Consider the following 13,791-nt stretch of genomic DNA (forward strand, 5'->3'; position numbering starts at 1 on the left):
GTTATAAATCGCATTTGGCTTGTATAATAACGGCTTTTGTTTATTCTTTCCATTATGCTTTATCTTTATGTCGCATTCCACAAATGTGTTTTGCATATTTATAATATTATCTTAGAAACAACAACACACCACTGAAATTGTTGAGCCAAAAGTGCACATTTTGAGGAAAAATTCTTTGGGTTTCAAGTTTGCAAATAACATAAAGTTCTGGCACTTCTCTGAAGGAAATGCACTCAAACAAATCAATTATTAAAATATTCAAACATTCTAGGATGTAGCTACTATATACTTGAACACAGATCCGAGTCAATTGACTATCAAGGGGGAAAATATATGCATAAACTCTCCAGCAACGGGGGGTCTAGGATTTTTATTCAGGGTGTTCGGAAAAAACAATTGAATCACTTGAGCTAGTCTTTTGTATTTGTTCAGGGTGTTCAAAAGTTAATATATGTACATAAACACAAAAAATTTACTCTAAATATACACTGTAATTTTTTGCCGAGGGTGTTCGGGTGAACACCCTGGGCAATGACTGCATCCGCCCCTGCTCTCCAGAATGTCTCATTTACTCAGGGTTTTAACACCTCCAACACCAGTAGATTTTCCAACTTTCAATGAGCTAAAAAAATCCCCCCTGCATAGAAATCACGTGAAAAATTTAGTGATATGTTGTGGTTGCACATTATCACTTAATATATTGTTTTACAACTAAATCCTACGTTTTGACGAAGAGAATATACCACATCGGTGACGGACGAGAACTCCGGGTTCCTTATAAGGCTTGGGCAATTCTCTCCCTTTGAGCTAGCTTTTGGGTTGTGAGTTAGGGTCACTGCCTAATTTGACATTTATTACTATAGGTCATTATTACACAAATTAACAACTAACAAGAATTAACATTTTCAAAAAAAATTAGAGGAGAGTGTGTGCGAATGGAAAAAAAATAAATTCTACTACAGTACTATTTTAATCAATTTGAATACAATTACTTTTCCTACATAATCATTCTTTTTTCATAACCCAAAAATATAAATTAAAACCCTTTTAACGTTATGTTGTCTTGCTCATTATCACTTAAATATATTCTTTACAATTATTTCAAACTTTTATTTTCGCAAAACTGTTCTTTTGAAATTTATTATAGGTCCAACTTTACAAGTGGAAACAAAAAACGAAAGAAAAAAGAAAACAGGACATGAACATATTAATTAAGCATTGGCTAATAATCAAAGATGGAATTTTAACATACCAAAAAATTCGAACTTGAAGCTCATTATTTCCATAGCTTTCTTGCTCTTCTTGAATTTTCTTTGCACTACTGACGGCTGTAGAGCTGCAAATTACTATTTTGATTAATTTTAGGGTCATTATTTCTCCAATACTCTGGGGAATCTCCTTCACTTTATGCAACCTAATCAGTAATAGTTGCTCAAGCATAGGAAAATTATCACTAGCTGCTTCCCACCTTTCCAGACGTTCCAGCTCAAGTCGTAGATATTTTAATTTTTGAAACACAACGTCTTCATCTAGTCTCCAATCTGTTCCCCTGAATGCATAACTTGTTTTGAGAACCTCAAGATTGGGTAAATTAGCCAGCACAACCATATCTTCCCATGGCAAATTAGTAAAATGTAAACTCAACTGCTTGACATTAGGCGGGAAAAAATCCTGGGAGAGAATCATCGGGGCAAAGACTAGTTGTGCTTCTATAGTTAGTGCCTCCATATGCTGTAATAGAATGACAGAATCAAGAATAGCAGGCCAATCAACAGGGTTCAAACACAGAATCTCTAGCTTAATTAGATTGGGAGTTCTTCTTAGTATTTCTGCCAAAAAAGGAGAGGAATTGACAAGAAGTACTTGCAAATTATTGAGAAACAAAGGTTGTTCTCCATGACTTTCTGCCTCAAGAGGGTTGGGCAGATCTATATGCCATCCAATATCTAGATGTCTTATCTCTGTCTTCGTCCAGATCTCTAGTGGGAGCTGGAAGTATCTGCTTGTAAAACTACGTAGAATTATGGTCTGTAAATTCCACAATTTGGCTAGTGAAGGAGCTTTGTCTATTTTTGCAGCAACATATCTCAAATGTACAAGTTGAGGTACTACATCAGAGAAATCGTATCTAATTGAAGATACATCCAACACCTTAAGCAGCTCAAAATGTGAGATAATGGAACAGGGGCGCTGCTCATAAATATCAAAACGATTAATGCTCGTAAAAACCAAGCTGCGGATTGTACTGATAATATCACTCCCATGCCTGTAACGATGATCATGCTTGATATGAATATCAAGCGGCACAATCACTCGCCGTTCATAATTTATTGCTTCTGAGAAAATAGGGACATTCTCATTCTTGACATGTACAAAATTTTCAATTTGAGCTTCTCTTATGCACAGCTGCCGAAGAAGATCGTGAATTTTGCAAGTTTTCATTCTTCCATTAGCCTTCCGTTCACCAGCCAAAATTAGACTTCTGTCAATGAGCTCTTCTATATACTCTCCTGCCACCACTTCTAGCCTTTGATTGCTTCTTGCCTTTATGAATAGCTCAGCAATCCATAGCCTAATCAACACAGAAACACGAATCTCCGCATCTTCAGGAAAACCTCCAACATACAAAAAACAAGCCTTCAAATGTTGGGGTAAGTAACTGTAGCTCAAAGAAAGTATTGCTTGACACAAGTCAGAAACCGTACCAAAGAATGAGCTCAAATTTTCCTCAACTTTCTTCCAGTTATCATGTGTTGGCTCCATCTTTCCAAGAAGCCCAGCAACGACAACAATCGAGAGAGGTAATCCTTCGCATTTGTGTACGATACGCTTCCCTATTTCTTCTAGTTGTGGAGGACAGGGATCTTTTCTGAAAAGTCTTTCAGTAAATAGATTCCAACTATCTCCAAAACGTAGGAAAGACATACCATGAGGAGGAGAACCAGGGCAGCTGGCATAATCAGCAACGTATTTGAGCCGAGTGGTTAATAGAATTCGGCTTTTATTGTTGTCGTCTGGAAATATTATTCGCATTTGGTCCCAAGCCTCAATACTCCAAAGATCATCTATGACAATTAGATATCTCCTACGCTTCAGACCTCTAAACACTATCTCCATCAGTTGATCGTTTCTCATTTCTTGATTGCTTCCAGTAATTGAGGAGACAACTTCACGAAGCATTTGTGTTTCATTGTATTCTTCGGAGATAGTGACCCATGCATATTTATCAAATCTACAACGAATAGATGAATCATCATAAAGTTTTCTGGCAAGAGTTGACTTACCTATGCCGGCCATACCGACAATTGGTATGACCGTTAACTCATCCGTTTGGGCGGTGAGGCGATCTAGTATGGTATTGAAGTCATCCTCCATTCCAATAGCAGTATTGTGATCAGTTGCATACCTTCTTGATGATGAAGAAGTAGTAGTTGCTTCTGTTGACTTGCTTCCATGCTTGTTAAACTTGATCTGCTGCGCCTCTTCCCTGAGAGAACAAACTTCGCTTTCCACTTCTAGCAATTCTTCATAGAAGGATCTACAAGCCTTTTCTCGGTCATCTCCATTATCTGCCAGAATGACGCTTCTCAGGCTTGAATCAACTCTATCTTCTGTTTTATAGACTACATGTCTGATCCTCTTTTCTGTAACCTTCAGAATTTCAATATCATTAGTTTCTTTTGTAGCCTCTTCAAGAAAAACTTGTAGAGCAAAAAGATCGTGCCAAGCAGATTCAGCATGCTGTTGTATACAGCTTCCACAAATCAAACGTTGGTTAGGCTGCAGGAGTTGCTGCAGTGTATGCATAAGTGAAGAAAGAGCAGCATTAGCCATTCCGATGAAGTTTGGTTGGGATAGATAGTAGGAGTAATGGTCAATGCAGCCTGAAATGACAGCCACACATGTAGAGAATAATTTAAATGGGGAAGGACAAAAACCTACATACCTACCTTGCTGTCGGCTTTCTTTGTTCTTGGAATTTAGTAATAGTTTAAGCTCCTTGGTTTTCTCCAATCAAGCCATATTTCTTTTCTCCACTTAATTCTAGCTTTTCTGCGTTGGGATAATATTTTTTTACTGAATAGGGTGTATTGGAAATACTGGGATTAGTTATGCTGACATTATGTTTTATGGATTTTTCGGTTTGTTTATTATATAATTTCTAAATAGTACCGAATAAGGTATATTAGAATAGGAATAGTATTGATATTGTTAATGCTATGGTATATATACATAGGTTGAAAACACTAGCAAACAAGGAATTAAATAATACCAAAGTTAATACAAGAATTAATTTCTCTGAGTCCGGAGCCTAAAGGGTATAAAAATACACGGTATAAACCAAAAGGGGTAGCAAAAAATATATATACCAAAAGGGGTATAACGTGGACTGATCCACCATATTTGCACTTAAAAATATATATATTCAAAGCGTTATAAAGAACAAATATATAAAGACTTATAAAGGGAAAAATATATATATTAGTTGGAAAAATTGGGCAGCCGGAAAATTGACTGACGGCAAAGGGTTTAGGGTTTTAGGTTTTGGATAATGGTAGATGTACTGTAGTACCACTTGTTAAATTAGGTAAAATAATTTAAACCAAACAAGCCCTTAAGTTTTATTTATGATAACACTTGTGCCCTTAAACTTCTAATGGTTGCCCTTAACTTTTTTTCTTCCAAACTTCTATATCAATTTATGTGAAGGTATTTGACTGGGCACAAAGTTTTAAGAATAAAAGGAAGACTATTAGGGATTGTTTGGTTGGTTGGATAAGTATAATTATTCTGAAATATTTTGTGGAATCATGTTATCCTGCGTTTGGTAATGAGCATTATTTAGTACCAAAATTATTTTATCCCGTCATTTTAGTATAAATGGTGAGATAAATTATCTCATATAGAAGGTGCGATAAAATAATCTCATGTGATATCCTTGTCTATTCCATTCTACCAACTAAATAACCTCTTAAAACTTGTGGTTTAAAAAAAATCATAGAAAATTGTGTAGCTATAAATCATCTAATAAAGGGTAAATTTAAGGTTAAATTATTTCTAAATATAGAAATGTGTCGATTTTTTTGAAACTGACTAAAAATAAAAGAGTGTCACACAATTTGGGACACAGAGTAATTCTATGGGACTAGATTATTTTTGTTTGCAATCAAGGCTCTGATTTTATTGTTGCGGCATATAGGTAGAAGAAATTGCACGGTTTGTCCTTCAAATGGGATGGTCTTTAATTTTTGTTTTTAGCAATCGAACTTATGCCGAGTGGGGCATAAGTTTTTTAAAGACACAGGACATAACTTGTGTAATATTACAATGCGAAAAAGTAAACTTATGTCCCGCAAAAAAATTGTTTGTTATCAGTGGCAAGAACTAAAGACCAGTACAAAATAGGGCTATAAGTGCAAATGACCCTGGAATAGAATATACTATGGAACCTCATCGCGTATACAACTGAATTAGCGGATCTATAACTATGGCAAACAAGTCTAAGCTCACGAAACTTTGTTTTTATGTAAAAATAACTACTATGTATATCCTACCATTGTGTTAACATCTTCGTAAGTCGATTGGTAAATTCGATTTTTATAAACAATAATTTAGAATTGGTTTATAAAATTAAAGTTTCCATATCAATTCTTAAGCATTTGACCATTAAAATTAATTCTTTTTTTTGCGCGGAACGTCCTTCCAAAAGACAGGTTTTTAATTTTTTTCCCTTCGCTAAAAGCCCCTTGATTCCGGGTTCAAACTCCCGCTCAATCAAAAATTTAAAAAATATTGCATGACATAAGTTGGGATTCGCAAGGCATTCCCAATAGGCATAAGTTGAGCTTCAAACTCTGCCTTAAGGCATAAGTTGGGTTTCAAACTCTGCCTTAAGGCAAAAAAAATAAAAATAAAAAATTACTTTATTGGAATTTTGCAAACTTCTGTTTTAACGCCTAATTTGCCTTAAGGCAGAGGTTTGTCTTAAGGCCTAATTCTGGGTAAAAGTTTGTCTTAAAGCAAACCTCTGCCTTAAGACATAAGTTGGGATCCAATTTATGCCTTGCAAATCCCAATTTATACCTTGTGATTTTTTTTATTTTTTTTTGACTGAGCCTGGATTCGAATCCAGGACCTCAGGGTATTAAACGAAGGGAAAAAATTAAAGACCACCACTTTGAGGGACAAAAATTTAAAGACCATCCCCAGTGAAGGACATTCCTGCAAATTGCCCAAAGTATTAATTTACGATACAAACTTTTACAAAAATACATTTGAGCATCCTCATTATATTGCCATGGCCCATAGACGAATAGGCTTATTAAGCTGATCCATATGTAGCCCATTACACATTGATGTTTCAATAAAAAATGGGCAATTCGCAGGAAAATGTCCTTATTTTTGGGTGGTCTTTAATTTTTATCCTTTGCTAGAATTTTTTGATTTAGGGTTCGAATATCTGCTCAGTCAAAAAAAAATTTAAAAAAAATCCGCGAGTAGAGTTTGGATTCGTAAGGCAGAGATTTGCCTGCAAAACTCTGCCTGCATTAAAGTAGAGTTTGAAAGGTAGAGTTTTGCCTTCAGGCATGCAAAAATTCTGCTTGCCTTCAGGCATGCCAAAACTCTGCTTGCAGGCAGAATTTTGCCTGCATTCAGGTAGAGTTTTGCCTTTAGGCATGCCAAAATTCTTCCTTAAGGCAGAGTTTTGCCTTATACTTAAAGGCAAACGAGCGTTGGCCCGAACATGCCTAACTTTACTACAAAATTCTGCCTTGCGAAATTGTTTTTTTTTTTTTTTACTAAGTTGGGGTTCGAACCCCAAACATCATGGTATTAGGCGAAAGGGACAAAAATTAAAGACCACCAATTTGACTGGCAAAAATTAAAGACAAGTGCATTTGAAGGGCACTCAGCACAAAAAATTGATAAAAAGTTAATCAACTTTTAGTGCATCACATCGGCTGATCTTGCAAAATTTGCTTTCAATAATTGAGTTGCTTTCAATTTGATGAAATGTAAAGTAGAATCCCCTACTATCTTTTGTAGGAACATATAATTGAACCAAATTTTCTTTTCTTGTGCTTTCATTTCTTCCCAGAGAAGGCAAAAAATAGACATCAACTAAAGAAAGTCATAGCTAAAATATTAGACCAAGCAGTAGTACATGGAGGTGATTGAGATTTGAGAGATTTCCTTTTTTTTCAAATAGTTATATAATTGTTTAAGTTATATACTGTGATGCTTTAAAAAAATCCATTTAATCAGTGGAATTTACCCAACTATAATATGTTAGTTATAGTGTGGTTGAGGGCTAGTTCACTTGATAAGTTCTCTACCTTTTAAAGTTGAAGTTGAGGATTCAAACCTCATGTGTCACTTATTCTTGAACTTACTTGACCCAAGTATTCGTCTTGGCCCTACTCAGTACAAACCCTTTAGACTCCAGGGTCAAACCTCCAACTTAGTGTTAACTCCACTACGAGACTCGGCAATCAGAACTATATCATCCCCGAATAGCATACACCATGACACCTCACCTTGGATTTGCCGCGTCAATCCATCCATCATAAAGGGAAACAAAAAGCAGAAAGTGCACAGTCACTGGCGACGGCGACGACAACGTGTCCAAAGCGGGGACTACATACCCAATTACCTCGTCTCTTCCTTCTTCTCCATCGCTGCCGTCGTCTCCATCGCTGCCGCTGATGGCTAGCTCGGGTAAAAAAATAAACATTGGCTAATTCGAGTAAATATTTCCCTCAAATTATCATACGGTGTTATTTTTCCTTCTTGTTTTTTTGGGTCAAAAAGAGTAGTCACTTATCAAATCAAGAAAGAATTAAACTTATTTTTCCATATTTGCCCTTATTAAGTACTATGTGATCAAATCCTAATACCTATTTAATTAGGGACAGTTTAGTCAAATAACCTATTTTTTCTAGGAGTTAGTATTTTCTTAAGGGGTGTGCAAATCGCTAGGTGGACACTCTTTTTGATCCAGAGGGAGTAATACAAGGGTAAAATGGGAAAAGCTATTTAATTTTGTCTTGATTAAATAAAAGACAAATGAGTTAAATCATAATTTTTTATATTAATAGCAATCAAAACATTTTAAAAATATATGCAATAATTCAATTCATTTTAGCCATTGATTTAAGATCATTGGAGTTTCTTATCCCATTCAAAATGTGAAGCGGGTATCATTGCCCAAACCCAAAATGTTAAGGGGCAAAGTGGAGTTTTTTAATGACAAATTTGGTTGAGTAATTTTATAAGAGAAAAGCTCTAAGTTGAGTGACTTTATTGATACAAAACAAAGTTTAATGACTTTGCTACATAATTTCCGATAGTTGAGTGACATTTTGAGATATTTACTCCAAGAATTGGCAAATATAGAAAGATGATTTTAACAAACCTAATTTCATGACCATATAATTCTAACTTGAAGCTCATCATTTCCCCAGCTTTCTTGCTCTTCTTTAATTTTCTTTGCACTACTGGCGGCTCCAGAGCTGCAATTTTCTATGTGGATTAATTTTAGTGTCGTTATTTCTCCAATACTCTGTGGAATCTCCTCCAGGTTATGGTGCCCCCGCAGGATTAGTTTCTCAGCATCGGAAAGTTATCACTAGCTGCTTCCCACCTACACCAATTTCCGCAAACAAGTCGTAGATACTTTAATTTTTTAAAACACAATTTTCATCCTCTGAAATTTTTGATGCATTATGTGTTTGTCAAGGAAATAAAAGAAAGGCTTGGGATAATAACACTTTTGGCCCCTCGATTATTTGTCCATTTTTATTTTGGTTCTTGTGATATCGGATTAAGCACACCTAATCTTCAATTAACATCATATGTGTCACTTTTCATCCCTTTATGTAGAAAATGTGTTATATTTAGACTAGCTTTGAAACTACTACCCTTAAATATTGAGCAACAATACATATTTAACATTACACAGTCCATTAAACAATTTAATAGTTGATCGGTACATTTGAAAAAATAGCAAGCATTCTTCTCTCCACACTAGCAGTTTGTCAATAGGATGGAATACAAAGTAGTGACTCTCACACCAGCACTTGTAGTCGTATCTTCCATTGCATTACAAGTATATTCTGCTACACTTCCCGTCCAAATTTATCTGTTACAATCACATTATGAGTATAGCATACACACACAAAATAAAAACGGTTCTTAAAACTCATGATAGAGGGTAACACAGAGCGAAAGTGTGTGCGAATGCAAAAAATTAGATTCTACTACTATTTTAATCAATTAGAATCAGAGGCGGATCCAGGATTTAAACTTTAGGGGTTCAACCTTTTAACATACTTAGCATATAAACCATTTATTTAAAAGTTATGGGTTCATTCTACTATTATTGTAATTTTGATAAATTTTTACACATAAATTTATACTCTGTGCTAAAAGTTTGGGGTTCAATTGAACCCCCACCCAATGTGCTACATACGCCCCTGATTAGAATACAATTACTCTTCTTATATAATCATTTCTTTTCATAACCCAAAATATTAAATTAAAACCCTTTTAATAATGTTATGTTGTCTTGCATGCTCATTATCACTTAGTATATTCTTTACAATTATATCCAACTTTTTCAGCCACACTGTTCTATTGAGATTTATTATAGGTCCAAGTTTACAAGCTTCTTTAACAGGTGAAAACAAGAAATGAAAGAAAACAGGAAACACGACATGGACGAGAAATTTTATTTTGTGAGTCACACAATCAACATTACTTATGCGAGTCTAGTTTATTATTTGACAAGTGGACTCATGGCTCCCACAAGCTTCTTTTTAAGCATAAAATAAAAAAGACTATATTGAAGTATACATTTTTCCGTTGGTCTGGGAATATTTAGTTGCTGCAAGGTCTTTGCTTTTATTATAACAAGTAAAATAGTCTGTGCTTTGCGCCGTCGTGAGTAGAAATAGACATTCATTTTATGAAAGAAATACTTCAGTTTATTTCTCATCTTAAACATATTAATTCTCAAAAATAAAAATACTTAAATTATTATTAACCACATATTGAGAAGCTAAAAAACTTTATTAGAAAGAAAAAAGCAATAGAAAGACCAGCTCCTCGTACCCTTGTAAGATGAATTGAAAAACTTCTATATTGATCTTTTTTTTTTAAAAAAAAAAAAAAAATGGGTCAAACTGTGTTGAAATCTTATTCTTTAAGGATGTGTGTGCATGTAAAATACAAAAATAAATTATACTTGTATTGTTTTCAAATTAAAAAATAATCGAATGTTGGAGTTATGCTCATCAAACATTTCTCTCATGATAACTCATCCAATTAAGCTTCTTTTCTAGATTCAATGGAGTACATATTTTGCTACATATGAAAAGATTAAAAAGAAAGCATATTTTTATTTTGCGAGGGTTCTTGCTCATAAATAATGGTGTAATTGTACGATAATGACTAAAGTGAATCCGCATCTTCACAAGAGTAGACATTCTCATCATTTTAACCATAGATAGTTAGCTTCCCTAATTGTTCGGAAAGAGTAAAGACGTTAATTAATAGTTTTTCCCTCTTATTTTAATAACGTAAAAGATCTTCTTAAATACAAAAAGTACCATAAGTCAGAAAGAACGACTTTTGAAATTCTCAAAATAAGAATGAAAAAAATAGAAAACAATTAAAAATGATAGAAAAGAAAAATGTGTGTAAAATAAAGAAAAGAAACAATCATTAACAATCTATTGCATGATATCTTACAAAGTGCGGTTCTCAATAAATCTAGTAAGTTAAAATTTTTGAGATAAGATTATAATTTTGCATAAGTTTATGTGCAAATATATTGCAACATTTCTTCTTTCATGAATAGGTAGAGAGGGAGGAACATTAGAGCAACATTTCTACTTTTTTTTTTCTTGTCGCCTAAAAACTGAATTATCATTAAGCAACAACAACTTCGAAATATAAAGTGCATAAGCCATTTGAGTTTTAAAGGTAGCTCACGTCTAATTCATCTTTTTCCATACCTAACAAACCCAAAAAATAAACAAAAAAAAGAGCAAGTATCATCTGGAAAAATAAAGAAATCATATATAAAAATATCTAAGATATTACATAGCTTCCTCATCAATTTCCTCCTCCATTAGCAAGTTCCTTCAGCCATCATCCTCCTCTTCATCATTACTTCAGTCTTCCTCGTGAACTTCATAGTTTGAACTGTGAAATTCCTCCTCTTCCTCAGCACTATTATAATCGGTTGTTCTTGGGCTACTATCATATCATTATATTCAAGAAGAGTAATGGTCTTAACTAATGTGATCATTTCTTTTTGCAACAAAGTTTTACAATGTCTCTATTTATAGGACTACAATATGGAATACCAAATGGTGTCGTGAACATGGCTATAATTATTATTTAGGAATTATGGTAATAAAAAGTTGTGAGAGTAATGGAAATAAAAGCCATAAAGTTTTTACATTAAAGAATATGAATGAATAGAGGAGTAGTAATTGACATATTTATTCTTGTACAACAAAGAATACTTAGGAGAAATTGTCCAAAAAATGAGAAAACAAGATAAATAGGATCCTTGGCTAAAAAAATGTGTCACATCGCTTTTCTTTTTCCTAGATTTAATAATAATATATATATATATATATATATATATATATATATATATATATATATATATATATATATATATATATATATATGGAGACATTTCAAATTCTTTCCTCCATTAATAAGGAATTTGAGAGGTTGGACAATAATAGATTTAATTAGTGTGTGAACATTGTGAATTTAACTGAATAGCTAATTTATTTGGATAGGTATGCGGAATGTAACTTGTGAATAAACAATAAATTATATTGAAACTCCATGTTATGGATCAGCTTCTGCCACCCCAAACATCTAAGGCCCGAGTCAGTAGCGGAATTAAGGATGGATCTGGAACAATTAGGAAAATCCAACGGATCAAACAGCCCAACAAAAAGCTACAGGACTATGTTTTAGGCTAAGTAGAGACAAGCACGTGAGAAACATAGAAGTGGGATTTGAATTTGGTTATATGCAGGAGAACTGCCAGAGTAGTGGGCAATAAGGCTTGGCATAAATCTTAGAAAATCGAAAAACCGGACCGAACCGAACCGAACTTCAAGAAACCGAAACTAAAAGAACCGAACCGAACTAGTTTGGTTCGGTGTTTGGTGTCCACCTTCAAAAAACCGAAAGAAATAAGCCGAATCAACTTTGATGGCGAACAAGGCTCGAAATTTAATACATTACCACGAAAAAAATTAAAATAGTCCGGAAACATATAAGTTTAAGCTCAAAACCCAATTGTAACAAGCCCTCTTTTGTTTTTGTATCCCTAATTTTCCACTCCAGTTGAGAAAATTAAATATCCTTAACAAAGAAAGGCGACTAGGATGTGTCTTTAGGATTAATGTATGTCCCTTATGTGTTTTCTTAATTATTCTTACTGTATGTATATAACACCTTGTAATCCTATATTATGGTTATGGTTTTCTGTTCTTGTGTATCCTGTTTGTTTGATTTTCATTTCACTTTATCGGTTTTATGTTTTATTGCTTTTGAGAATATGAATTAGTGTAAATGGAATTGCTTCTAATATCATATCAAAAAATCGAATTGAAAAAAACGAAACCGAACCGAACCGAACTTCAAAAATCCGAAACCGAAAGAACCAAACCGAACTAGTTTGGTTCGATGTTCGGTGTCCACGTTCAAAAAACCGAAACCGAAATAGCCGAACCGAAGTTTGATAAAACTAAACCGAAAAACCGAACGCCCACCCCTAGTGGGAAAGCAAGAACTGACAGAAACATTCTCTGAATTCTTATCCTATTTCTTCTAAGTCCTCTCATCCCCCTTCTATCTTACTGTATCAGTATTTTCTTTTTTTTCCCTATTACAACTGTTGTCTTTGTGAATTGAATTATATTTCTCCAATGTAATTGTTCCTCTTGAGTAATCAATTCAAGTATTGCTAGTGTTCGTTTTATTGGGTCGAAGTTTGTTCCATTTGGTGCTTTCATTGGTTTGGACTCCATGGGTGATTCTAAGCAAAAGAGATTCAATTGCCGTAGTTTCTAAGTTATCGTACCGTGTGGACAACTTGAGTACTTGGTGCGATTTTATCTCGGCCGGTGGGTCGGCTCCGGTCCGGCTTCTTCGTTCACTCAGTTCGCCCACGACAGGCAGACGTTTGTTTATCTTCGGGATCTAATTCTTCTGCTCCACTCACAATCCGACACAAACCAGCGGTGGTGGACCTTAGTCGTTTTAATGGTTAAAATCCTGAGGCGTGGCTGTTTCAGGTCGAGCGCTATTTCGAGTTTTGTTCCATCTTACCGATTCATCAACTGTCATTGGCATCATTCTATTTAGATGGTGAGGCCCTCGACTAGTATCGTTGGATGTTTGGCAACAAGCAACTCTTTGATTGGCCGCATTTTGCTGGTAAGCTTCGTCTCCGATTTCGAGATAAGTCCTTACGTTCTCCAAAGGGCAGGCTTTCTAAGCTGCTACAAACATCCACTGTGGCAGAGTTCCGAGCTTGATTCGAGGCTATTTCTAATGAAACAGTACACTTGCCTAATGAGTTTTTGGTTGAGTGTTTTATTTCGAGCCTCCGGATGGATATTCAGGATGAAGTCGCTATTAGACAGCCCACGTCTCTAGAAGAGGCCATACGTTTGGGGCCCTATGTAGACGGGTTTAATTATGCTAAAACCAACGCCCCTCGGACCCGGGGGCCCTTTTCCCAACCCCTTT

General features: G+C 34.8%; 1 protein-coding gene and 1 long non-coding RNA gene across 4 annotated transcripts in view; both read right to left on the bottom strand.

The window, feature by feature from the left end:
* Positions 1-9,212, bottom strand: part of LOC132067541 (uncharacterized) — a 77,284-nt gene extending 68,072 nt beyond the window's left edge. Inside the window, exon 1 of the long non-coding RNA XR_009417169.1 lies at positions 8,994-9,212. This is a non-coding gene — a long non-coding RNA (uncharacterized LOC132067541). The remainder of the gene's footprint in view (positions 1-8,993) is intronic.
* On the bottom strand, positions 551-4,015 carry LOC132067535 (putative late blight resistance protein homolog R1B-8). Of its 3 annotated transcripts, XR_009417167.1 has the most exons (3): positions 1,253-4,015; positions 731-835; positions 551-622 (listed from the first exon to the last, which is right to left on the bottom strand). XR_009417167.1 is itself a non-coding variant. In XM_059460801.1 (2 exons), the coding sequence occupies exons 1-2, from the start codon at positions 3,832-3,834 to the stop codon at positions 833-835; spliced, it is 2,589 nt and encodes an 862-aa protein (XP_059316784.1). In that variant the 5' UTR covers positions 3,835-4,012; the 3' UTR covers positions 557-832. The 3 variants fall into 3 exon arrangements, 2 of the variants coding, with proteins under 2 accessions (XP_059316784.1, XP_059316785.1); XM_059460801.1 differs by having other exon boundaries at positions 557-839; positions 1,253-4,012; XM_059460802.1 differs by lacking the exons at positions 551-622; positions 731-835 and having other exon boundaries at positions 1,108-3,232; positions 3,407-4,008.
* Positions 9,213-13,791: the final 4,579 nt, after the last annotated feature.

The sequence above is a fragment of the Lycium ferocissimum genome, chromosome 8, assembly GCF_029784015.1.
Source record: "Lycium ferocissimum isolate CSIRO_LF1 chromosome 8, AGI_CSIRO_Lferr_CH_V1, whole genome shotgun sequence".
Lineage (NCBI taxonomy): Eukaryota > Viridiplantae > Streptophyta > Magnoliopsida > Solanales > Solanaceae > Lycium > Lycium ferocissimum.

Bases quoted from the DNA above. Each gene is read 5' to 3' on its own strand.
- LOC132067535 (XM_059460801.1), bottom strand. From the start codon at position 3,834: ATGGCTAATGCTGCTCTTTCTTCACTTATGCATACACTGCAGCAACTC.